This window comes from Leptonychotes weddellii, chromosome 3 (genome assembly GCF_054177405.1).
Source record: "Leptonychotes weddellii isolate Sample4059 chromosome 3, ASM5417740v2, whole genome shotgun sequence".
NCBI lineage: Eukaryota > Metazoa > Chordata > Mammalia > Carnivora > Phocidae > Leptonychotes > Leptonychotes weddellii.
The window spans coordinates 34,966,859-34,994,770 of NC_138371.1; the positions used below are offsets into that span (position 1 = coordinate 34,966,859).

A 27,912-nucleotide genomic window follows, 5' to 3' on the forward strand; every position below is an offset into this window, starting at 1 on the left:
CAGTTAGGTGCAGTTTAGCCATCCTTAGTCCGTTCATCCCATACACCTGTGGTGGTTGGATCATGAAGACTAAATAAACACTGATGTGATGATGTTCTTTGGGATGAACTTGCTGAGTTATTGAGCCATGTTTAACCTTAGCAAATGGGGATTTTCATGAGGGGTGCATGGTGGAGAGTAGAATTTTTTCATGAAATTACACTTGGCTCAGAGACAGTAATACTAAAACACTAATTGTGTATGAACATGAAGTAAAGCAAATTTAATTTTTATTCTAAATTCTGTTAAGTAGTTTGTATAATTCTGCTAGAGTGTTTTAAAGAGTTTAAACATTAAAAAAAGGATCCATAGTTTGAACCATGGGATTGATGTCATCTCATGCCTCTTTCTTCAGCCAGTAGAATTTGTTTTTTTAATTCATTTTAGCTCCTCTGGCTTATGAGCCATTTTCTACTCTTGCTATGATATATGAGGACCAAGGTGACATGGAAAAATCTCTTCAGTTTGAGTTGATTGCTGCACATTTAAATCCTAGTGACACCGAAGAATGGGTTAGATTGGCAGAAATGTCTCTGGAACAAGACAATATTAAGCAGGCTATTTTTTGCTACACAAAAGGTAATTAAAATGTTTTTCTTATTTTGTTTGATAAAATGTTACATAGTAGATTTTTTGATAATTGTACTTACTACTCTGGGGTGATGTTAGCTGAAGTATATTTATTCCTTATATTCTGGCATCCCAGAGGTAAGTATTTGGGGGTCTCTCTGCTTTCGTGTTTATCAACAACTTTATATTGTGAGCTAATACAGCACAAAAGTTGGTAGAAGAACAGTACCTTCAATTTCCTGCTAAGATCATTGTTGGTTCTAAGCTGTTCCTTGAGGGTTAACATCACACGAGAGTGACCAAATGAAGATTAATATAGAGATTCAGGTTCTGTCTGGTCTTAGACTAAACTTAGTTGAGAGTTCCTGTGAAAGTAGTTTTGTTCCAGAATTAACCCACTTAGCTCTATTGGAGAATTAGTTTAGAGTGGTTTTTTTTGTTTTGTTTTGTTTTTTACAGACAGTGTAGAAGATTTATTAAACAGACAGGTGGGATGACAGATTGGTCGGAAGAAGTCATTCAAACAAAGGAGAAACAGAGAAAAGGGGCTGGGGCTGGGGGTGCTCTCAGGAATAACACGGGTATTCCAAGTGCTTTTATCATCTACCCTATGCCCTCTCCTAAGATTGTCTCAGTGTGCCAAATCCTTCCCCTTCCTTGAGGTCTTTGTATTGTCTGTTTCTTCTGCATGGCCCAAATTTCATGCTCCAAAGCTCCCCACATTTCATTCCTCTTCATTCAAATGTCTGCTCAAATATTACTAGTGGTTTTTATTTAATTTTCTGAAAAGAGGATTGGTCTTAACCAGGTATCATGAACCCGTTTTTGTAGTAAATCTGTAATTTTTTTTTCTTTTTAGCTCTTAAATATGAACCTACTAATGTCCGTTATCTGTGGGAGCGATCAAGCCTTTATGAACAGATGGGAGATCATAAGATGGCAATGGATGGTTATAGGCGTATTTTAAACCTTTTGTCTCCATCTGATGGAGAACGTTTTATGCAATTGGCTAGAGATATGGCAAAGTAAGTTTGGAGTATATATTGATGCTCCTGTTAATCATCCTATTTTACAAATCAAAACACATATTTGAAGTAAAGTATATTTTTTTATTGAGGTTCAAAGAAGTGTTTTACTTCCTATATTTTTATACTGTGCTTAAATATAGAGGTAGTTTTTTATTTTTTTCAGTACTTTTCTGTTTGCAAGTCAGCTCTGTGGTTACTCAGAAAAATTTGTATGTACAATTGCCTTTCAAGTGTTCAGAAACTTAAAAGTGGGGCATGTTCTAAAAGGATGATTAGGTTGCCAGGTTTCCATGACTTAGTTGAAGTTATGTACATTTGCAGTTATATTATTTTTAATTGTTTGTTGTAAATGTGCTAATGAAATGTTTGTGATCTGGGGTTTTTTATAATCATTTTATCTTTAGTCAGTATTAGAATAACATTTTAAGACAAAAAAATGTTCTTTATAGTTGACATATGCTACTGACTGATATATATTTTATTCTAAAATATTATGTACTACTACGTTTACTTTCCAATATGCTGTACATCAAAGCAAAGCAAGAGCATTTGGCTAAATAACGTCTTGTCATAAGCTCTCTATTGTAGGGATATCTGTTATATAGTATTTCAGCCCAGGATCAACCATTTTCATCTGGGTATCTTAGGGTTAACCCTGTTAACTTTGTGGCCATTGTCGTGAAGATGCTTAGTTGTGAAATCACTCCCTGTTATCATAAGGATGGGTTATGTAAGAATACTAGAAGCAATTTTAAGTAATGTGTTGAGGCAAGGCAACTCTAAGTTGATCCTCTGATGTATATGATGAGCATTGAGGAACTTTTCAGGTTATCTGCTATTGGTCACATCTCTAGCTGTCATAGTGATTAGCCCACTAAGCCTCTATTTTATGAACTATTAGTTGACCTTTGATAGTAAATTTGTTTTCCACCTGTATTATTTATAATATTTTTGTTGGGAAAGTGTGAGGATGAATAGTTTTGCCACTGTCATAGAGATCCTTCCTACATGGAATTATGTTACCATAACTTCAGTTTATTAGGATTTCTCTCAGATGCTACTTTTCTTCCAGAAATATTTATTAAATATAAATTATGTGCTAGGCAGTGTTTAAGACACCAGGAGATCCAGTAGTGAATGAGTTATAATTTTCCTTGCCCTTGTGGAGCTTACATTTTAGTTGAGGGAGACAAGGAATAAACAAAAACAATGAAATATATACTATGTCAAATGTTAATAAGGGATATGAAGAAAAAAATGAAGCAGAAAAGGGATGGGAAGCTGAAGTATAGGGGTGTATATATATATATATATTTTTTTTTTTAAAGATTTTATTTATTTATTTGACAGAGAGAGACACAGCGAGAGAGGGAACATATAAGCAGGGAGAGTGGGAGAGGGAGAAGCAGGCTCCCCGCAGAGCAGGGAGCCCGATGCGGGGCTCAATCCCAGGACGCTGGGATCATGACCTGAGCCGAAGGCAGTTCCTTAACGACTGAGCCACCCAGGCCCCCCAAGGGTATATTATTTTAAATAGGGTGGTTAGAGAAGGACTCAATTCCCTATGTTATGATCATATGACCTGAAAGTAAACTGAAGGAGGTATGGGAGCAGATATTTAGGGAAGAGTGTCACAGGCAAAGGAAATGGCAAGTGCTGAGGTATGTTCTGGGAATAAGCTGAAGGTTTAAGGGAACATAGCAGGAGCTGAGATCAGAGAGATGTCAGGAAAAGGTCACTTGGCCCTAGCAGGCCATTGTAAGTGCTTTAGGTTTTACTCTGAATGAGTTTGGAAGTCCTTAGAAGGTTTTGAGTAGAAGAGTGGCATAATTTGACTTTAACTTTAAATCAGCTCTGACTGTTATTTTGAGGATGGTTTGAGGACTGGTAAGGGCAGAAGCAGGAAGACCAGTTAGGAAATTATTGCAACAATCTATGAAAGGGATAATAGTAGTTTGGTCCAGGATAAAAGTGCAGGAGGTGGTAAGAAGTAATCAGATTCTAGATGTATTTTGAAGGCTGAGCTCTCAGGATTTTCTGATAGGAAATGGTGTTTGTGTGTGTGTGTGTGTGTGAGAGAGAGAGAGAGAGACAGACACACACAGACAGACAAGGGAAGAGTTCTGAGGACTAAACCCTGAGGTCCTCCAGTGTTAGAAATCAGGAAGGTGAGGAGGAAACAGCAGGGATACTGAAAGGAAATGGGCAATGAAGTAGGTGGAAATGAAGAGAGTGATTTTCTAGAAATATTGAAGAAAGCACTTCAAGGAGGAGGGTTGATCATCTATGTGAGATAGTCCAGGTAGCTCATGTAAAATGAGGACTGAATATTGATGTTGGAGATGGGGTGGGAGTTCCTTGGGGATAGGCAGCTCTAAGGGGAGCAGAGGAATAGGGAGATAATTGGTATGGGTTATAGGGGTAAGAGATAATTTTTAAGTTGGGAAAAATTACAGTTTATTTGAATTCAGATGGTATAATCCACAATGGAGGAACACTTTGAAGATTCATGAGAGAAGGGACGATTGCTTGAGTGAGATCCTTGAGTAGGTTGGAGGGAATGGGATCTAGTTGGGGGTTGGCCTTATAAGTGGAGAAGGTAGAATATATGGCCATGGATATGTGTAACTAGGAAGATATGTTGGGAATATGTGAGATGTTATGATCTGGTTCTCTTTGCAAACTAAGAAGCAAGGTTATCAGCTGAGAATGAGGATCAGAGAGTTTTGGAGGTTTGAAGAGAAAGGAGAAGATGAGAAATAGTTGTCTAGGTCCTTGGGGCCTTGCTGCAGCATTTGCATCACCTGGGATCCTGTCATAAATGTAGAATCTCAGCTCTACCCCAGCTCTACTGAATCAGAAGATGCCTTTTTACAAGATCCCCAGTTATTTTGCATGCATATTCAAGTTTGAAAAGTACTGGACAAGGTAACTGTAGCAAGATTGCTGATCAGCACCATGGGCCCACTTGAGGCTTATGATTGTCAGTTTGGAGTGAGCCCAGTCAGCATGGACAGGTGGTGGTGAAGAGTAGGCATATTTGGATTAACAAGGGTTGGGGTTTTATCACATGACTTTATCAGAAAGGAGAGAGGGGCAGAAGTGAGGAGATGTGCAAAGGAGTAATTATAATGTTGGTCTGTGGAGAAGGAGGAAAGTGAGGGCAGGAAGCAGCAGGACATGAAACAGGTAGATGAATCCTTTGTAGATCCCACTGAGGTGGAAGAGTTGTTGGAATTAGGTGACAGGGAATGAACTGGAATGACATGAGGTAGCTTTTGGAGAGTGAGATGCTTGGCATAATGACATTGTCATACTGATGTTGCCCATTTTTTTCTGCATCAGCTGTGATTATGATTTTAAAGAAAAGTTTTTCTCCTCCCCAATTTTAAGAAAATGAAAATCATAGTTAATAGTTAGATGGTCTAAGCAAGGATATGAGTTTTATAATCTGAGTTAAATAAATATTCATCCATTTTGTCATTTATTTTTTTTAGGAGTTACTATGAAGCCAATGATGTTACTTCAGCTATTAATATAATTGAAGAAGCTTTCTCAAAACATCAGGGCCTTGTCTCCATGGAAGATGTTAACATAGCAGCTGAACTATACATTTCTAACAAACATTACGACAAAGCTTTGGAGGTAGGGAAATGTAATGTTTCTCTGTTAGATTTTGGACACATTTCTGCATTTTAGAAATTTATATAAATTGACAATTCCTCACTTTAGTTATATATAGTAAGCTACTTACATACTAAATTATATATTTAAAGTCTGTATGGAAACAGATTTCTAGATTCCATAGTAATTCCAAATGAAATATAACATATAGTTATATGATGAAAGCTCTCACCATTATCACAGTTGCCAGATATGTCTGTACTTCAGGGTAGCAGGACTCAGCAGCCAGACTGATGGCTATGATTCAGTTCCTAAGCTGTTGGGAAAAGTAGTTTGGTTTGATATGGAGGAATTCTATATCTTTAGGTAAGCATTAGTTCGTATGATATAAAAATGTTAATATATCACAGTGGTTCCTTATTTTTAAGAGACTTCTGCTTTTTATAGTCCATTTATATAAGGATTATTTGAATTAACTATATAAATCTTTGCGTTGTGAAGAGGTTTTTCATATATATCTGTTGTATCATTTTTTTCTCCATTCTTTTAGGTAATTACAGATTTTTCTGGAATTGTGCTGGAAAAAAATGCAGAAGAAGGAACTTCAGAAGAGAATAAAGGTTGTAGTTTTTTCTTCATAGGATAGTGTACATAATCCTCTTTTGTTTATAATGTGGCATTTTGAAATTGATAGTTAATGTTCTCATAACAAGTTTTCCCAGAAGCATTTCTTTCCTCATAGAGATTTTGTATCTTTTTCTTGTGAATATTTACTCACAAGAAATCTTCTTAAAAAAATCTTTTCATTTCTTAGTACATCCATTTGAACACAGCATTTCTCATTGCCTGGGGTCTTTTTAGTGACATGTGAAAAAAGAATGGATTACTGAACAGTATATCAAAAACTTTTAGATCTAAAGCAATTTAATTTTCAAAAAGGACAAAATACTCTCATTGAAAAATTTCTACTTCAAACTTAAGCATTCACAGAAAAAGTAGAAACTAATCTGATTACTGTCCTGTTTGAAAACTTAAAATACGTAGTTAGGAATCTAGTTAGAGAGTCATACCTGAGGTGTGGCTTGCAGTGTCTCTTTCAGTTCTCTTCCTCATCCCTGCTCTTTTCTTTGTATCACACCCATTAACTGTTCTGTGAAAATATTAGCATGCAAGACCCTGAGGTTGTAACAAAATTGAACTCTGTGGGCAGAGTAGATGTGCCTGTTCTTGTAAGAAAATTCCTATGTAATACCTTCCATCTCTACCCCATGAGGCTTTTGGTGGTGGTGGGGAAGGGTGAGGCACTTGGTACTTGAGTACTGCCTGCTTCAGAATAGCTCCCTCCTTGGCCTCATGGTGCCTAAAAATTCCATCATCATAAAATCCTTTGGGTTAAGGTATAATTATGCAAAATCAAAAAGCCTTTTATTTAAATGATCCATCCTAATGTAAAGTAGTAATTCATTTTTACAAATCAATTTGTGTGCTAATTCATAGAGTACAAGGCCCACGATGAGACATGGGACAGATAAATATTGAAGAGGAAAGTTGTTGGGGAATGAAAAGCCCACTTTGAAAAGAGTTTCTTATAAGGTCCTATGCTGGGTGTTTGGGGAATATACAGATGAATATGACATTTCCTGCCCTCAAGGAGGGGAAGTGGGGTTCAAATGAAGTATATACAATTTAATTATAGGAGGAATAGTGTGATAATTTCTGTAATAAACCTGACATTATGGGAAAATAGAGAAGAGCAATATACTAAGATTTAGAGGATGTTTCTGGAAGCATAATTTAAGTAAACACCGGGGGGTGGGGGCAGTGCATTTCAGACTGTTTTGCAGCCATATTTTCTGTTTAAGATCTTTCATCCCAAAAGTTACATTCCTGTTGCAAATTATTGCTGTCCATTGTTTTGAAAATATTAAGGAAAAATAGAGTTATGTTCAGGTTTTAATTATAGATATATTAGTCATTTTGTTGTTTAATATATTTTGCTCTGTTTCATTGATCTACCCCTCCTTCCTTCTTTCTTTACTTTCTTAATGATTTAGCATATCTGAATTCAGGAAACATCTTAACATAAATCAATGATATGTCACAGTTTAAGTAGTGGTGTTTTTCTTAGTATATAAAATAATGGTGCATCTGAAATCTGGCATCTTAGAGTTGATGAAATAACTTTTTAAAGAAAAGATATGTCCAGAAGAATAGGACATTAAAACACTTCCAGGGTGAGCAAAGATGGTTGTTTTTTTGTATGCATTTTTTGTTTTTTTTAAAGATTTTATTTATTTATTTGACAGAGAGGGAGAGAGAGCACAAGTAGGCAGAACAGCAGGGAGAGGGAGAGGAAGAAGCATGCTCTCCGCTGAGCAGGGAGCCTTCCGTAGGGCTCGATCCCAGGACTCTGGGATCATGACCTGAGCCGAAGGCAGCCACTTAACCAACTGAGCCACCCAGGCGCCCCTGTATGCATTTTTGAAAATGAGAACATTTATTGGTGGATTAAGCATTTCTATTGAGCTTCACAATAAAATGAGGTGTAAAATATACTGCTGTTAAAAATTAGTTAATAAACTATTATTTAAGCTATAGGGGCTATAATATCTACTGCCTTCTCTAGCATTGTCAAATTCCTACTAAAGTGTCTAAAGACTTACTCTTAATCTCTTGTACTTATCTGATTGAACTCGTAACAGCTTGTGGACCGCTACAGGTCGCAGACTTCCCTTTGAGTAGCACTGTCCTGTAGCATTATAAAATGTCCTTCTTACCTCTTAATTAAAATATAGTTGATAGGAATTCTACCTTGTCTGATGAGAGTGTGACCCCTACTTTCTTTTTGTTTGCATTTGCCTACTATATCTTTGTCCTTTTATTTTCAGCGTTCCTGGGTTACATGATTTTAGGCATATGTCTTACTTTCAACATAAAATTGAGTTTTACTTTGTATTTCTGAAATTAAATTTTTGTTTTATACATCTGTACATACTGTATCTTTAATAGGTATGCCATAGCCACTGTCTACAGAAGAATTGTGCTATGGATATAGTTGTGAGTCAGGTATACTAGTTTTTATCTTCATGGAGCTTATGGTCTAGTGTAAATAAATTTAAATGTTAGGACTTTCATTGAGCAAGACTAAATTTCTTAAGTTGGCTTTCTGTATCAGTTATTGTATTGGAGCTTAGTAATAAAAATAGTCTCTTAATTAAACTTGTCCAAATTCTTCTATGACTTCATAACTTTAGGGAGTTCTATAATTTATATGACAAATTCTATAAAACATGAAGTTATTTCATTTTAATATAATTTTAGTTTTTATTCCACCACTTAGGATAAATAAATCTCTGATGTTTCTCCATGCTGCAGTTTTTTTCTGAAATGGAAACTTATTTGGAATTTACTAGACTTTACAAAATACAAAATATTTTAAATGTGGATAAAAATTCCTTTGACTAATTTCTCAGGGCTTTAAAAATTGTTTTACTGTAATGAAGTTTAGAAAACAATGTAGTATTTATTTTATCCCTTTCTTAGCCTCTGTGTCCTAAAAGCCTGAAAAGAGGCTTTTGAATTAAAAAAGAAAGAGCTCATATATACCTATTGGTTGTTTTTGTCTTTCTCTCCTTTTTTCTTTCTTTTTTTTTTTTGGTTTTTCTCTGTAGTTTTGATAGAAGGTGTGGGAGTTTATGTAGGTTTCAGATAAGTGGATAAACTATTAGGAAAAGAGTAGGAAGGATAATTCCTACCAAAGGACAGACTGATGGAAGTATAGAAACCTAGTAATAGAGTTGGTCAAATTAGAATTGGCTATGGAATCATTTACCCTGAATGAAGTAAATGAGATCTTACGTACAAGATGTAGTTTGCTTCATTTTTTCTACTTTCTAAGCCTGTATATAGGAACTGTTTTTTGTCTGTCCGTCTAATCCAAAGCTGGTGAGAATGTTACCTGCGCCATACCTGATGGTGTGCCAATAGATATCACAGTGAAGTTGATGGTCTGCCTTGTACATCTCAACATCCTCGAACCACTTAATGTAAGTAACATTAAGATCTGCACTTCAGATACTTCAGATCAAATCCACATTATTTTCTTTGACAGGAAATTGTAAGTTTTCCCTAAATTTCACATTTTTCAATAACCAGGAAGTCACCGTAAGCATAAATTATTTGTGTGTGAGTATCTTATAAAAGCTGAACAGGGCTTGCAATAATTTGTTTTTCTTTTTAAATGAGAACAACCCAGAGATCAGAATTTGAGATTGGGCTTTTTAGACATTTGGTAAATTCTGACAGCTCTTCTCTTTTGCCAGCTTTGGACTAGATTATTTCATTGAATAAAAAAAATTTATTGGGCATTCACTTTGCAGACCTTAGGATAAGGTACTGAATACAATATACAAATCCCTGCTGTCATAGATCTTTTGTTCTAATGGGATGAAATAAATAAGTATGTAAAATATAGGATGTTAGTTGGAGATAAATACTCTGGAAGAAAATCAAACAGAAGAGAGAAAATATTGGGGGTAGGAGGACTTGCAATTTAATTTAATTTATTATTTTTTTTAAAGATTTTATTTATTTATTTGACAGAGACACAGTGAGAGAGGGAACACAAGCAGGGGGAGTGGGAGAGGGAGAAGCAGGCTTCCAGCCGAGCAGGGAGCCCGATGCGGGGCTCGATCCCAGGACCCTGGGATCATGACCTGAGCCGAAGGCAGACGCCTAACGACTGAGCCACCCAGGCGCCCCAGGAGTTGCAATTTTATTTATTTATTTATTTATTTAAAGATTTTATTTATTTGACAGACACAGTGAGAGAGGGAACGCAAGCAGGGGGAGTGGGAGAGGGAGAAGCAGGCTTCCCGCGGAGCAGGGAGCCCGATATGGGGCTCGATCCCAGGACCCTGGGATCATGATCTGAGCCGAAGGCAGACGCTTAACAACTGAGCCACCCAGGCACCCCAGGAGTTGCAATTTTAAATAGGGTGGTCAGGAAAGGCCTCTCTGAAAAGGTGACATTTGAATAATGACAGAAATATCAGCAAACGTAGAGGCCCTGAAGCTTGGGTATGTTTGACTTGGCAGAGGAAAAGCACAGCAGGTCAGTGTTATCTTAGCTCCTCCATGTCTGCTTATAACAGGCTTCAAAAGTAATGTGTTAAATGAGTGAATGATGGCAGTATGAGTTCCTTTTAATAGAGATACAGAAATTAATAGAAAAATGATTATTTAAAGCTGTTTTCATTAAACCTTGCTTTTAGGCTTGCCTCAGATAACTGATAGATATGTAAAAAGAGAAATATACATAGATATGCATATTTGAAATGAATGTGTGACTTCAGCCTTTTATTTTTGCGGTCTAGCCTCTTTTGACAACACTAGTGGAACAGAATCCTGAAGATATGGGAGACCTCTATCTAGATGTTGCTGAAGCTTTTCTGGATGTTGGTGAATATAATTCTGCACTTCCCCTCCTTAGTGCACTAGTCTGCTCTGAAAGATACAACCTTGCAGTAGTTTGGCTTCGGCATGCAGGTAATAATTTTTTGTGGGAGGGAGAAGTTTTAATCATATAAGCAGGCAAGAACTTACTTTCAAGATGGTAATAATTATTTTAAAATATTAATGTCTTGGTGAAAGTGAAAGTTTCTGGTTTCAGGGCAGTTTTTGAAAATCAGGTTTTTTTGTTTGCTTGTTTTTTGAGTATAGTTGACAAGTTACATTAGTTTCAGATGTACAACATAGTGATTCAATAATCTGACGAATGTCAGTATTTTAAATTGTTTTGGTATGCCACTATATGATTTCCCCCACACTAATGCTTTGGAAGAATGATTCATTTAATGGTACCAGAATGAAGTAGGACTAACATGTCCTTGTTAAAAATACCTTGTATATGTCTTTTACCTGTCTTAACCATAGGCTCTGATTTCTAGTAATAGATAATCAGACTTGGGGTGCAGTCTAATTTTAAAGAGTTTTAATGAATTTATATTAATGTTATTTTGAGAAAAAAAAGTTAATGTATTTTCAGTGTTCTTTGAGCTGCAGATATGCTCAAGATTGGGTTTTGTGTATCATTTCATTTTATTGTATCTAAATTTATAATAATCTGAAATACAGTAGAAAAATAGCTTAAGAAAAACAACTAAATTTCTTAAATGTATGAAAGCCAAAAAATATTCTAGTAGGATTTCATATTGAATCCACATAAAAGATGCATTAAAATTTGAATAGTCTGTGTCTAAAATACTGCATGATGGCAGAATAGTTCTAATAGTTCTTAAAATATTACATAATGGTTGAAAGTACTCTATAACTAGAGAAGCATTGATTGACAATTTGGGTTGTTTTGCAACATATCACAGATATGAAATTGCAAAAAAACATTTAATGATAACTCTTTACTGTTTGGATGACTGAACATAAATACAAATGTGATACCATCATAAAAACTTACATTATTTATGGTATTTGAATTTTAAAGACATAAGCAGGGAGTTGGGAGTTTTTATTGCCTGTTATCAAAGTTTAACCTAAAGATGATACTCAGCAGAGAGTTGAGAAATTTGAGATTTAAGAAAGCAATTGGAGGCAAAAGTACCATTCTAGGAGGGAATTGCAGTGAAAAAGGAATGAGATGAAAAAATCCTAGATTAGTGTTGTCACTATTACAGTGGAGAGTTCAACTGATGGGACTTAATGATTAATTGACATAAAATTTGAGCAATAGAGCCCAATAATCCCCCTTCTGAGAACTTATCCTGAGGAAATAATTGAGTGAGATGAGGGGAGGTAGTTCATATTGGGAATCACAAAAGCTAGGAGCCTGGCAAGTAGCAAAATGAGTGAATTGGGCAAGTGAAGAAGTTCAAGGGTAGGGGGAAAAACTGGAGAACCCTCTCTAAAGGATGCTGCTGCTGTTTCTCAAATCCACATTTTTCAAAAGAATCCAGTAACTTAGGAGTTCATAAAAATCCTAATTTAAAAAAATGTAGACCACGTATTGTTTTTAACAACACTGTGGCTTAAAAAAGACGTCTGTGGGCTAAATTGGTTTGCCAGTTTTTAAACTTATATACATGAAAATGTTTACTGCCGTGTTATTTATTAGAGTAAAAATTTGGAAATAACCTAAATATCAGTCATATAGTATGGTGAAATAAATAATCAGTTGAATGTTATAACCATTCAAAGTGGTAAGGAAGACGTGGGAAGTGTTGAAAGCTTAATGCTAAGTGAATAAAGCAGAACCCCAAAGTGTATGTATATGTTGTTTATATCCTTGTAGCTATTTGGATTTAGTTAGAGAAATCGAGATTGATCAGTCAATAGATGGAGACTAGAAGGGTTAGTTGTTTTAAAGTACTAGAAATACGCATTTCATTTTTGTTTTAATTCTTTTTATGTTGCTGTAATGTTTCTTTAAAATGGAAAAATAATCTTGGTAAGCTTACAAATCTGTAGATCATATTTATGCTTTATTTTAACATCATCTTAGAATGTTTAAAGGCCTTAGGCTATATGGAACGTGCTGCGGAAAGCTATGGCAAAGTGGTTGATCTGGCCCCTCTTCATTTGGATGCAAGAATTTCACTTTCCACCCTTCAGCAGCAGCTGGGCCGTCCTGAGAAAGCTCTGGAAGCTCTGGAACCAATGTATGATCCAGATACTTTAGCACAAGATGCAAATGCTGCACAGCAGGTAGACTCTGTCACATAACAGGAAGTTTTTCTTGGTAGATTATATTTTTGAACATTTTCCTCCATTAAGGATGTCTATAGCATATATCCAAAAAGTTTATTTTAGTGTATTAAATTTAGCTTTTTTGAAAGTGATTTTGAATCTTAAGTTTCAGCCTCTTGTTAGACATTATAAATTACAGTATCTAAAATATTGGATCTTAAGTTGTGAAAGGTCATAAAGCAAATGTTAAGGTTTGATTTCTAAAATAAAACTTTTCTGTGCAAACAAAACAAGTTGCAGAAAGGAATCTTGTCACATTCATTATCATGTGCTCATTTATTTAGGAACTGAAGTTACTGCTTCATCGTTCTACTCTGCTGTTTTCTCAAGGCAAAATGTGTGGTTATGTGGACACCTTACTTACCATGTTAGCCATGCTTTTAAAGGTGGGTAATGGTCTTTCTGTATATTAGCATTGTTGACTTTTTAAATGTTTAGAATTTGATTTAAACATAGATTATAGCTATTAAATTTTTTTTTTTTAAAGATTTTATTTATTTATCTGAGACAGAATGAGAGACAGAGAGCACATGAGAGGGGGGAGGGTCAGAGGGAGAAGCAGGCTCCCTGCCGAGCAGGGAGCCCGATGCAGGACTCGATCCAGGAACTCCAGGATCATGACCTGAGCTGAAGGCAGTCGCTTAACCAACTGAGCCACCCAGGCGCCCATAGCTATTAAATTTTTAAAAATGAAAGTCAGATACAGACAGAAGATTTAGAAGTTAATGGTATGTACAGTTGACCTTTGAACAACATGGTAATTAGGGGCACCAACCCTAACACAGTTGGAAATCCATGTATAACTTTTGACTTCCTAAAAACTTAACTACTGATAGCCTACTGTTGAATGGAAGTCTTACTGATAACATGAACAGTTGATTAACACGTATTTTGTATGTTGTATGTATTATATACTGTATTCTCCTTGCTGGAGAAAAAAAAAATGTTAAGAAAATTAGAAGGAAGAGAAAATAACATTTACAGTACTGTACTATAAAAAATTCATGTATAAGTGAATCTGCAATTTAAACCTATGTTGTTCAAGGGTCAACTGTAATTTAAAGTTCTACATGAAAGTGTAAACTTGACTGTGGAGTAAGTGAAATAAAATCTTTGTGAGTACATATCTAGAAAAGCGAGAACCACAGCATAATCAATTATTGGCCTTCTGGACACTACCACATGCCAAAATTGTCCGCTTGGCAAAAATGTTTTCCACATGTGACATCATTTCTGAGTCTCGCGTTTTTGCGCTAGACTGTAAGTAGTTGTGTGTGTGTGTGTATAAGTTAATTTATGTAACTTCTTTTTCCCTTCTAAGGTGTGATCTAAATTCCTCTGGTAAGAAAAAAATAAGTCTATTCATTCTCTTTTAGGTGTTTAAATACACAATGCTTTGGCCTTTTTTTTTATCCTACTAAGAGTTCAGGCACACCTGCAATACTTCCTTCCCAGAGATTTTCTTTTTCTTTTTTTTTTTTTTTAAGATTTTCTTTGTTTCAGAGAGAGAGTGAGTGTGTGAGCAGAGGGAGAGGGACAAGCAGACTCCACGCTGAGCACAGCGCTCAATGTCCTGGGGCTCAATCCCAGGACTCTGAGATCATGACCTGAGAAGTCAGAGGCTTAATCTGCTGAGCCACCCAGTCACCCTGCCCCCCCTGCTCCATAGATTTTCTTTAAAAAGTTATATCACTGGAGCGCCTGGCTGGCTTAGTCGGTAGAGCTTGCAACTCTTGATCTTGGGGTTGTGAGTTTGAGCCCTGCGTTGGGTGTAGAGATTAGTTAGAAATAAAATATTAAAAAGAAATTATACGACTAAAAAATCTCAAATTTTTATCTTTAATTCAGGTAGCAATGAATAGAGCCCAAGTTTGTTTGATATCTAGTTCCAAATCTGGAGAGAGGCATCTCTACCTTATTAAAGTGTCAAGAGACAAAATATCAGACAACAGTGACCAAGAGACAGCAAATTGTGATGCAAAAGGTAATTCTTTCATTTGCTTTATTACATAAAATTTGGCTGAGTTGAAAAAATATTCATGAAGTATCACCTGATAGTAACCTAATTGAAAATAATAGCCTTTTCAAATAAAATGAAATTTTCTAATCCAGATCCCTTAAGTATAATAAACTCATTTGATGTTAAAAAAGAAAGGAAGGTTATGTAAATACTTTAACTTCTAAAAATTAAAAGGAAAACATCTGCTTGGATCTTCCTGTGAAAAAACTAAACAGAACTTTTGACTTTTTAAAAAGAAAATATACCTTATTTTAAGAAATTTGTGAAGATTAGATGGCAATATAAATTACTATATTTATCCAGTGACTTCAGTTACATGTTTCATTCTCTGTTAAATTCATTTTTTTGCAATAGTCATAGAAACTCTGAAACTAAATTGCTTTGACCCAGTCTCAAGTAATATGATTTTAAAAGACGTCTATTTTTAGCTGGTAATGCATCAAGTAAGTTTGGGTGACATTATTACTCAGAAAACTTGAAAAGGGTCTAAACTGGAGGTATCAGTCTGGCAGAAAATTATTTCATTGTTAATTAATTCAGTAGACATTTATTAAATAATTGTTACAGGTATGGCAGTGTGCCTGGCATAAGATTTTAGAATCCAGAAGAGCTGAATCTCTATAAGCACATTTTAAGGACCTAAAATTAAGCAAGGTTTTGCAGGGGAGGAGAGTCAGGAGAGGAATGAGGGTCAGCTGCTCATAATCTAGCCATAAAGGCCTCAGAGGCCTGCCATTTCAACAGTCCATGGATTCTGGGCCCATCCAAAGGTAGACTCTGCTTCATGTGTTTAAGACTGTATTTCCTTAAGTTATATTTTTCTGTATATGTGATCCTACCTGGTTTTTTCTTTCAGTATTTTCTCATTTCAGGTCTATTGTTGGTTTTTCTTAGGCTCATAAGGTTTTTTTTGTTAGTTCATTTCCTCATGGTGGGGATCACATTACACTGGTGTGTACCAGGATAGGCTACAGGGCCTCTTTATGTTACATGCATCTTTATACTCTGATTTTTTCACTCAGCATTTTCTCACAGATGTTTTCTCATGTTGCTCTCTTCTCTTCATAGCTGTTATCATTAAGGAATGTGTAATATTCCATTGGATAGCAGTTCCGTACTTTATTCCCTTATTATTTTTTGATATATGGTTGCTTCTGATAATTTTCTTTTATAGATAATACTGTAGTGAGCATCTTCATGCCTATATATCCATATATATATATATTTTTTAAGATTTTGTTTATTTGACAGAGAGAGCGAGAGATCACAAGTAGGCAGACAGGTAGGCAGGCAGAGGGAGAGGGAGAACAGGCTCCCCGCCGAGTAAGGAGCCCGACGCGGGGCCCGATCCTACGACATTGGGATCATGACCTGAGCCGAAGGCAGACGCCTAACCGACTGAGCCACCCAGGCGCCCCTATATCCATATTTTTGACTACTTGTGTAGAATAGAGTCTCAGAATTCTGGGTCAAAGACTAAAATATTTTTGTGGCTTTCGATATTTCTCAAGAATTACAAATTTATAAAAAGGGGGCTTCTTACAGACAAATAAGGCAAGATTTTTAAGGAAGGAAATATTGAGGCAGAGAAAAGAAAATTAAGATTATAAAAAGATCAAGAACAATCCGAATCTCAAAGTATGAATTTCAAGTCCTTTGTTAAACAAACATTTGAATGCTTTGTATGGGTAGAATCCTGTATCTGACCTCAGTAATGGAACACACACTTGTTCTGCCCTAGAGGACCATATATCCTAGCTAGCACTGAGAGATATAAATGAGGTAGCTGGACAAATCCAAAGTAAGAATTACCTGGGATTGCAGATTGTTAGGCAGAGCAGAAAGGGTGGTATTGAAGTAGTGTAAACAAGCAACTATCCACTTCTCATATTGTCAGAAGAGTGTGGGCAAGAATTCAGGCCCATAGGACTGTGATTATTAAATTTAACCTTAAAATTGATAATATGAATTTTTCTAACACTGCTCTTTCTGAAAATATAGTGTCCTAACTGATTGTCACTGGCATCATTTTAGCAATATTTGCTGTACTCACGAGTGTCTTGACAAAAGATGACTGGTGGAACCTTCTGTTGAAGGCCATATACTGCTTGTGTGACCTATCCCGATTTCAGGAGGCTGAGTTACTTGTGGATTCTTCATTGGAATATTATTCATTTTATGATGATAAGCAAAAACGCAAAGAACTAGAATACTTTGGTCTTTCTGCTGCAATACTGGACAAAAATTTCAGAAAGGCATACAACTATATCAGGTAATTTTCTAATAGCTTATTTTAGATTCTTTGAAAGAGTATGTGTATTTACTTTGACTTAGTCTCTTATGCTCAAGAATTAATAAGTTTTGTTTTAACTCTCTTGTTGCTTACTCGTTAATTCAGTTCATTGGTGATTCTCAGTGGCATCCCCTCTCATATATCCAACCTCTTGTGCCTTAGTCTCCCCATTTATAAAATGGATATCATAATACTACCACCTGGTAGGATTATTGTGAGAGTTAAGTGAATTATTATATATAAGGCCTTTTAACAATGTCTGGCACACATTATTATTAGCTATTATTCACTATTCATTGTACTGCAGCTGTAGGGTCAGGGGTAGAAATAGTGAAATTTAAACTATTTGATTTTTTGTTGTTGTTGTTTAAAAGTTTTGTTGAAAAGAACAAGCAAGATATAGAAATACTAACTTAAGCAGCATTTTCTGCGAAAAATCTTTGTGTAAATATTTCTGCTTAAATACCCTGAGACACTCTCCTTTTCCTTGGAAGATGTTGCTGCACTGAAGGATTTCATTCTTAGAAATCAGAAGTTTTTCTTTTTACATGATTTTTTATCCTCACCCTCTTTCTGCAATTTTAGGGTAATGGTAATGGAAAATGTCAATAAACCTCAGCTCTGGAACATTTTCAATCAGGTTACCATGCACTCCCAAGAAGTACGACATCATCGCTTCTGTCTTCGCCTAATGCTGAAAAACCCAGATAATCATGCCCTGTGTGTCTTAAATGGACACAATGCATTTGTATCTGGTAGTTTTAAGCATGCACTTGGTAAGTGTCCTGGACATGACTTTGTCAAGTGTGGATGGAGTGGTGGTTAACAGCTAGGCCTCTGGAGTGGAACTACCTGTGTTTAAATAGTGGCTTCCTCATGACAAGTTATTCTACCTCTCCCTGCCTCAGTTTCTTTATCTCTGAAATGGAGGTAATAATTGGACCTACCTTATAAATTATTGTGAAAATTAAATGAGTTAATATAAAGTATTTTTAAAAATGTCTGGCACATGTAATAAGTAGCTATTAGCAACAATGATAATAATTAATATTTATTTTCCTTATGAAGCTTTGGTTTCAAAAGGCTGGAGTAAGTCATAATTCATTTAAAAGTCCACAATTGTCCCTGCTTAGGCTTGATTTTTTTTTTTTTAATTTTGAAGATTTTATTTATTTATTAGAGAGAGAGCACACAAGCAGGGGGAGCACCCGGCAGAGGGAGAGGGAGAGGCAGGCTCCCCACTGAGCAGGAAACCCGATGTGGGGCTTGATCAGGGTCAAAGGCAGACGCTTAACCGACTGAGCCATGGCCCCCCACTCTCTTTAAGAGAGGGAGCATGCATGAGCTGGGGGAGGGGCAGAGAGAAAGCAAGAGAGAATCTTAAGCAGGCTCCACACCCAGCATGGAGCCCAACACAGGGCTCTATCTCACAACTCTGAGATCATGACCTGAACCAAAATCAAGAACCAGAAGCTTAACCAACTGAGCTGCCCAGGCGCCCCGGCTTGCTTTTAAAATAATTTTCATTAATTGTGGATGCTTTGCCACCTGATTTTAATTTGTTGTAGTACAAAAAAGGATTTAAGATTTGCTGATAGTTTGTTCCTCTAGGAGACAGGTCTTTATGTCAAGATTTATTTACATGGTGCTTGCTAATTCTAATTAAACTCAGGGAAAATCAATCACTTGAAATTTTCTGTATAATGAATCAGAAGCAAACACATAGAAAAATATCTGGCCAAATGTTTAAACTTAAAATGAGCATGCGTTTCTTGGTGCCTAAAGGCTAGTGTTGCCAGGTTCACTTCTGGGTAAACTGGGATGTTGGCTATTTAAATACTTTCAGTGTTTCTTCGTGTATGGCTGGTATTTTTATAATTGTTCAGCCGGTAACCTTGAACATCAGATGTTGAAACTGTCCTCCACTGTGTGTGCTTTTTGGAATTGTTTAATGTTGAGAAATATAAATTAGAGATTTATATTGTCTTAAATTCAGGACCTTTTATAGAGGTAAAAATAGAAAGTCCAAATGGCAGTCTACCATCTGTGCTGCTAAAGAGATTCTGTGGTGCAGTTTCTTCTGGCATAGAAGCTGGAAAGAATGGAAGCTTTTATCTATATATGATAAATTATAGATCATCCCTTTATAAGAAAATTTATTTAAAAATTTTTTTAAATTCCCTCTCTCATATGGCTAAGCTTTTGTTTGACATGGAATAATTGCATATATAGAATACATGGAAACAAGGAAAACATCTTTTTCTCAGGAAAAACAAAATAGTGCTACATTTGGGAAACAACACCCATAATCTAAAAAACAAAACTATTTTTCTTTTTCTTACCTCCATGATCCATTGTATTTGAATTTATAAGACAGATCAATTAATTTTACAAAAGAATTTGCCAAAAGACACGTTCCCTTGTTTCTTTTAAAATAGATTTAAGATCATAAAATAGATTTTATGATCACAATTGATAAATTGTTTATTTTAGAAATATTATTCTACATGGAAGTGTCTAGCTGTGCCTAAAAGAAAGTTACTTTTAGTTGCTCATATTTAATCTTTGTAGTCATTTATAGGTAAATCCTCCTAATTTTGCTATATTTTATACATTGATTTAAAATTCAAATTAATGTGTATCTGGTTGATATTTTAGAAAGCACACCTTGCATATGTTAAAAATCAGTACTGCTTAGCCATAACATATATTTGAATAAATGAAGAAATAAGGAACCAAGCTTATGTCACACCATCTGACATCACTGTTCTTTTTTCAGGACAATATGTGCAAGCCTTTCGCACCCATCCCCATGAACCTCTCTATAGCCTCTGTATAGGCCTAACGTTTATTCACATGGCATCTCAGAAGTATGTATTAAGGAGACATGCTCTTACTGTGCAGGTAATTCATTTGGATTTCTCAATTCTTGGTTTTATGTTCTTTTAAAATGAATATACTTAACGCTTTTATTGTCCTGCTTCAAAAGTAATACCTGCTTAGTATACATGGTGAGAGTTCCCAGCACCTATCCTGTATTCAGCACTCAGGGACTCAACATCTAGTGGTGTTCCTGGCTAAGGCTTATGCAGCCATGTAGAAAGGGGACACAGCCAGATCATACAGAAAGAAGACAGAGCAGAATCTGGAGGCGTCCTTATACTCTAGAGCCCCTGAGGCCTCCAGCCTTCTAGGTCCTGAAGATTGATTTATTGTAAACCATTTAAAAATATATATAATATATACATACAATAATGTATGAACATGTGACTATGTGACTGTTTCCTTTTATCATCACCAACAAATTGCTCTTTTAAAGCTTTCTTGGTTCTTTTTTTTTAAGATTTTATTTATTTATTTGACAGAGAGAGACACAGCGAGAGAGAGAGAGCACAAGTAGGGTGAGTGGGAGAGGGAGAAGCAGGCTCCCCACTGAGCAGGGAGCCCAATGTGGGGCTTGATCCCAGGACCCTGGGACTATGACCTGAGCCGAAGGCAGACACTTAATGACTGAGCCACCCAGGCGCCCCAAAACTTTCTTGGTTCTTACAGCAATTTTAAATTAGCCTTTTTATTTTCTTGTTTACTTTTTTATATAGCTTGTGTTCTCTAATAAGAATATAAACTCCAGGGATTCCTGTGTGGCTCAGTTGGTTTAACATCTGACTCTTGATTTCAGCTCAGGTCATGATCTTGGAGAAGTGGACTAGAGCCTGCTTAAGATTCTCTCTCTCCCTCTGCCCTTCCCGGCCCCACCCCCACGACGAGGTGCACGTTCTCTCTCTCTCTCAAAAAAAAAAAAAAAAAAAAGAATATAAATTCCAAGAGATCAGGGAGTCTGTTTTGTTCACCACTGTATCTTTAAAACTTTTGTGTTGTTTTTATGTTCATATGTTTGATGCATTTTAAAGATATGTTTTTTTAAGTAGTTATGGAAGGAAAGAAAATGTTGGCTTGAATGGAGTAGCAGGATTGAGTAAAGGATTTTTTGTTTTGTTTTTTAAAGTAAAATGGTTAAAAGAAAGCCTAAATTCAAATGATGATAATTGTTAAAGCTGGTATTGGGGTTCATTATAATGTTCTCTTTACTTTTGTATATTTGAAAATTTTCATAATAAAAAGTAAAAACAAAAAATCCAGAAATTTTCCTTTTCTTGGGTATTTATTTGTGAAATTTATCTACTTCTTGCTCTGTGCTTTTTTTTCTCTCTTAATGGATATTTTTGCTATATTAAGTAATATAGGATTGCTTATAAATTAAACAAATACGTGGGGCACCTGGGTGGCTCAGTCGTTAAGCGTCTGCCTTCGGCTCAGGTCATGATCCCAGGGTCCTGGGATCGAGGCCCGCATCAGGCTCCCTGCTCCGTGGGAAGCTTGCTTGTCCCTCTCCCACTCCCCCTGCTTGTGTTCCCTCTCTCGCTGTGTCTCTCTCTGTCAAATAAATAAAATCTTTAAAAAAAAAAAAATTAAATACGTAATGAACATGCACTATGCTGGGAACTGGGCATACAGCAGGGAGTATATAGGCAGAATTCCTTGCCTTCATGAAACTTATATTCTGGTAAATACTGACAGGAAATTTTTATGGATTGACTCATTATTAAATAGTTAAAATATGTAGTTTTTTGGCCTGGTAAGGAAAAAATTTATACTTCAAAGTAATTTAGAAGCTAAATTTCAAATCACTTTTATAGTTAAACAGCAGTTTTTAATTGGTAGATAGAGATCAAACAGCAGGAGATGGGTATCTGGAAGTTTGTTGTCTTAATCTCTGTACTTTTGTGTGTGTTAAACATTTTCCATTAGAGTTTCTAAAAACAAGTTTTATTGTAAAAACCAACATCTTAAATTGTTTTAATTTCTTGTGAATCTATTTCTTCATGCTACATGACCAGTTTGTTTCCCTTTGGAGTACTTTAAAAGCAAACTAATTTCATATGTTTTACTGTCTTTCCTACCTTTATATTATACCATGAAAGTAAAATCCTTTATGATTTCTTCTATCTGTATTTAGTATTTTATAGACAGTGTATACTTGGGCCCTTTAGTGAATAATGTGATAAAAATGTTTGAAATGTAACATACTTAATGTAAAAAGAACTCTTGTTTCTATTTCATTAAAAATTTTTTGTGATATTTTTGTAGTTTTTATATTTGATGATTCATAGTACCTAAGAGATAAAGTGACTTGCAGGTTTCCTTGGGTTGCAGTAGTTCATCTGGGTTTACTTACTATTCTTCCTCAGATTTTTGCACTTTGTCATTTTAAAATTTGGTATTTCTCTGAGACTAATAGTTTGTCTGCTTTACTTAACAGAGAACCATAATTTTCAGTGGCATAGAGGTCATATTCCTATACATAAGTAGGTTCTTTTATTATGCAGAAAGTATGATTTGTTTAGTGAACATAATTATTTTTATCCCTAAAATGCTTTAATTCTAAAGAATTCATTAATTTTTATTATTTGTTTATTTATTTATGAAGAAAAAATTGTGACCATTTATTAGAAAGCAGATCACCCAGGGAATAGTTGCATTTTATATTCTCTATTCACAGATAATATATTTATTTAATTACTTAACATAGGACACTTGTACTTTTGCAGTATGTAACTTTCTGTGGCTGGTAACTTGAAGCTACATCAAAGGGGGAAATTAATACAGGAGGAGGTAAAGAAGCAAGTTGCTTTTGGACACTGTGACACACATGTAGCCTGCATTATTATAGCTGTGCTCTGAAATAACCAGTTTTTCCATAAAGTCTTTGAGTCAGAAGCTTTCAGGGAAAAAAAAAAAATTAAGTTTTTTGGGTTAAGAAGTTATTAAGGTCCTGAGAGGAAACTTTTACCCAGAAAGCGTCTTCTCCCTGAGAAGAAACCTTTCTAAAATTATTGTAAGGGCTCAGATTTTATATTTTGCTCAAGGTTTTAGACATCTTGAATCAAAAAGTTTATTGGCCTCTAATGTCACAAAAGCCAACTTGGAACCTTCAAAAAAAAATCCTGTGTTCTTATAGATTATGGATCTTTGACAGTTGTGACATTTGGCTTTGTTTTCTGTGAATATTTTTGTCCTTAGCTTAAAAAAAATCTTTTATATCTTCAGAAGAGCTCTTGACTACACTGTGATATGGCACTTACACTACAGACATATGTTCTTTTAGGATGTCTCTTTTTTAAATTGTATTCTGTACAGGATATACCCGGCACATATATTGGTTCAAATATGTACTTGTCAAATGATTATAATACTGAATTGTTTATCTTTTTGGTAGGGCTTTTCCTTTCTTAATCGATACCTCAGTATACGTGGACCTTGCCAGGAATCATTCTATAATTTGGGCCGTGGCCTTCACCAACTGGGGCTGATTCATCTTGCAATCCACTATTATCAGAAGGCCCTGGAACTCCCTCCACTTGTGGTAGAGGTATTGTATGATTTACTTTTGCTTTTTTTTTTTAAAGATTTTATTTATTTATTAGAGCTCGCAAGCAGAGGTAGGGACAAAGGGAGAGGGAGGGAGAGAATCTCAAGCAGACTTTGTGCAGAGCACGGAGTCTGACGTGAGGCTTGATCTCATGACCCTGAGATCATGACCTGAGCCAAAATCAAGAGTTGGTGCTTACCCAACTGAGCCACCCAGGCGCCCCTGTATGATTTACTTTAAAAACTGATGAGTCACTTCATTTCATCTATAGGTAAGTGCAGTTAGCTCATGTCGTAGCCCAGACAGTGAAATAAATTATGTATTAGAATGTATTTTTTCTTTATTGAATGTATTTATGTAATTGGGTTCAGCAACAAGTAGATCTTTGTCATTCTGGCCTTGTGACCTGATCAGCAACCATGTGGACATACACAACTTATGGTTATGACCATTTCAGTTACCTTAAGGTAGCCCCCTTGGTTTACAGGGATGAGCTGGTAGACACAAAGCCTGAGTATTGAGTAATATAGCCATTGTTCATTTTCAAGTTCAAGTGTAACTAACGTATTTCTTTAAAAAGATGAAAGACCAGTATAAATGTAGTTTTGTTTAAGATAATGTAATTCAGGGTAAAGTGTTGCTAGTACTATGATAATTTGTGTTTAAAGTCTCATTCTTGGCTAACAGACACATGAAAAAATGTTCAACATCATTAACCATCAGGGAAATTCAAATCAAAACCTCATTGAGATACCACCTTACACCAGTTAGAATGGCAAAAATTAACAAGGTAGGAAACAACAAATGTTGGAGAGGATTTGGAGAAAAGGGAACCCTCTTACACTGTTGGTGGGAATGTAAGTTGGTATAGCCACTTTGGAAAATAGCATGGACATTCCTCAAAAAGTTAAAAATAGAGCTACCCTATGACCCAGCAATTGCACTACTGGGTATTTACCCCAAAGATACAAATGTAGTGTTCTGAAGGGGTACCTGCATCCCAATGTTCATAGCAGCAATGTTCACAACAGCCAAACTGGAAGGAGCCGAGATGCCCTTCAACAGACGAATGGATAAAGAAGATGTGGTCCATATATACAATGGAATATTACTCAGCCATCAGAAAGGATAAATACCCACCATTTGCATCGACATGGTTGGAACTGGAGGGGATTATGCTAAGTAAAATAAGTCAGTCAGAGAAAGACAATTATCATATGCTTTCACTTATACGTGGAACATGAGGAATAGCATGGAGGACATTAGGTGTTGGGATTAGTGTAAAGCATGAAATCAGCCATAATAGCTGGCTTGCTAAAATGTAACAGAGGCTGCTGGAGGCGAGGGAAGGTTTTGGAGAAGGGCGTAGGCCTTTGGAATGCTGAGGCCTGCGTGACCACTCTGCTGCTGGGATGCCTTGGGGATGCTGGTCATTCCCGGCAATTAGGAAAAGGAAGGGAAAAATGAAGGGGAAATCAGAGGGGGAGATGAACCATGAGAGACTATGGCTTCCGGGAAACAAACTGAGTATTTCAGAGGGTAAGGGGGCGGGGGGATGGGCTAGCCCGGTGATGGGTATTAAGGAGGGCATGTATTGCAAGGAGCACTGTATAGTGACTAACATAATAAGAAATAAAAAAATAAAGTCTCATTCTTACTTTAATTTCTGGAGAAAAATATTGTTTTCATTGTTAATTTTTTTAAGTTGCACTCATAATTCTCACATGCCCTCACAACTGTTTTGTATTACTCTTGTTCAATGTTAGTCATTAAACAAATGAATACATACTTTTACAGTTATGCTGATGAAATATATGCACTTTTGTGTTCTTTATTTCATAAATACCTTAGGTATTGTTCCTTAAGCTTTATAGGTATCATTTTTCATTGTTGCAGATATTTTTATAGTTGACTCCAAAATTTTGTATTGGGGAAGATTTAGAAACATAGATCTAACCTACCCTATTGAGTTCATTGCTTAGCTATTTAAGTAGGAAAAAAGGTGTAATACGCCCCTGGGGTAATATTATTAAATTGGTGTATGCCTTCTTAGGCCTTTCTGCTATATAGTATAGGTATTTTTTTCCCATCTGGTCATTTGTGTTATAATTTATGTCTTTTTTAGATGCATAAGTTTTACGTTTTCTAATGAAATTGTATCTATTGACCTTTTCCTTTATAGTTTCTACCTTTGCTATTATACTTGGAAGGGCCTTTCCTACCCAAGATTATATTATTCAGCTATAATTTTTTTCTTTTATGGTTTCATTTTCTTAATCTTAAAATTCTTCGTCTGGAGTTTATTCTGCTATTGCTTCTGGATGAGACTTTTTAACTTATTGGTTAGACATTTTAAATTATTTAATGATATAGTTATTACAGTGATTAACTGAATCAGCATTACCTAATAAAATTTAGATCCAAGGTATATGCCTAGTTTTACACTTTTTTTTTTAGTATCATGAATTTTAATATTTGAATACTTATGAAACTATTATTTGCCATAAAATTGTCCTGGTTGTGGGACGCCTGGGTGGCTCAGTCGGTTAAGCGGCTGCCTTCGGCCCAGGTCATGATCCCAGGGTCCTGGGATCGAGTCCCACATCGGGCTCCTTGCTCAGCAGGGAACCTGCTTCTCCCTCTCTCTCCCTCTGCTTGTGCTCTCTCTGTCAAATAAATAAAATCTTTAAAAAAAAAAAAATTGTCCTGGTTGTCAGTTTGAAATATAAAACTCATTCATGTATTTTTCCTCCTAGGGTATAGAAGTTGACCAGTTAGACTTGCGAAGAGATATTGCCTACAACTTGTCTCTCATTTATCAGAGCAGTGGGAACATTGGAATGGCTCAAAAGCTTTTGTATACCTATTGCTGTATATAAAGTACCTCAACTGAGAAAGAAGCATTGGTGCTCTGTGTGTGGACCAGTATTTTCTAAGGGCTTATTTAGTATTAACCCCAAACCGGAAATGACAGTTTCAGAATTATCTGTGTATTTAATATGTGATAATCTTTTGATATGGAAAATTATCATTCCTATAAGAATTTGTACATTCTTCTGTCATTTTCTTTTAGTATTTTTTAGTAAAATTGTCCCCAAAGGTGAAATGGAGAATGTTAGCCTTTAAGCCAACTTGGGGTTAAATATGCTAATTTTTTACTCATACCATTTATTCATCTGTGCATTCAGTACTAAACACCTGTGTACCATGCCCTGTGATGGGTGCTTGGAATACAGTAGTAGGGCAGAAGTGACCTCTCAATACAGTTCTTTAAATACACAACTTGAATATATATTCATTTGAAAGAGATGTTTCTGCATTTTCTGCTTACATTATCATGTTGAGTCATCCACTTATTTGTGCTCTGTTGCTATTGCACAGGCAGTTTCTCAACTATATGGAAAAGGAGGTTGCTTATTAAAGGAAAGACCAATTGGGACGCTTTCTCATAGCAACACAATTATGTAATTCACTTGGCTCCTAAGAAAATTATTTGAAGTGGTTATGTGGTAGGAAGACACATAATTGAGTTAATCTTTTACTTTTCACCTGCATATATCTTAGTTGTACAGATCGAGACCTGGGAGGCTGGCATAATTCAAAACATCCTGTTCTGAGGCAGATAAAAAAATGCATTACCAGTGTTGGTGGCTTTCTGACAAAAAAATAGAAAAGACAGGACCACATTCAATAATGTGACCTAGTTTGCATTTCAAGATCAGTAGGAATGTAGGAAGACTAGGGAATTATATGTATGGAATAAAGTATTGCTGTGATAAACTACAAAAAGTAGATTAAAATTTTTTTATTAAATATGGTATGTTCTTGAATCTAAGATAATACTTTTAAGATATACTATTGGTTTACTAACAGCTTTCGAGAGTTTCTTTTTAGGGGAAAAATGCTGTAATAAATGTGCGTGTGGATTATAAGACCCAGTCTAATCGTGGGAGGGAAACAAGTAAGAGACTTAGGATCAAAGAAATACAATGAGGGCTTTTTGGGAATTCTTAACTCCTCTTTATCCTGTATACATAACTTTGTAGTTGAAAAGCAAAATTCATATGTAATAAGTAAATGTATCATGCACTCTGCATGTGTGTATTTAAATGTGTATATAATTTAAATAAATTCTATTTTTATAATTAAA

General features: G+C 35.6%; 1 protein-coding gene across 1 annotated transcript; it reads left to right on the forward strand.

Moving 5' to 3' along the window:
• Positions 1-395: 395 nt before the first annotated feature.
• Positions 396-27,912, forward strand: GTF3C3 (general transcription factor IIIC subunit 3). Its single transcript, XM_081813929.1, has 14 exons — positions 396-618; positions 1,469-1,634; positions 5,135-5,282; positions 5,812-5,881; positions 9,204-9,307; positions 10,637-10,808; positions 12,775-12,977; positions 13,304-13,405; positions 14,868-15,003; positions 17,074-17,311; positions 17,918-18,108; positions 20,112-20,236; positions 23,610-23,762; positions 26,519-27,912. The coding sequence occupies exons 1-14, from the start codon at positions 462-464 to the stop codon at positions 26,639-26,641; spliced, it is 2,088 nt and encodes a 695-aa protein (XP_081670055.1). The 5' UTR covers positions 396-461; the 3' UTR covers positions 26,642-27,912.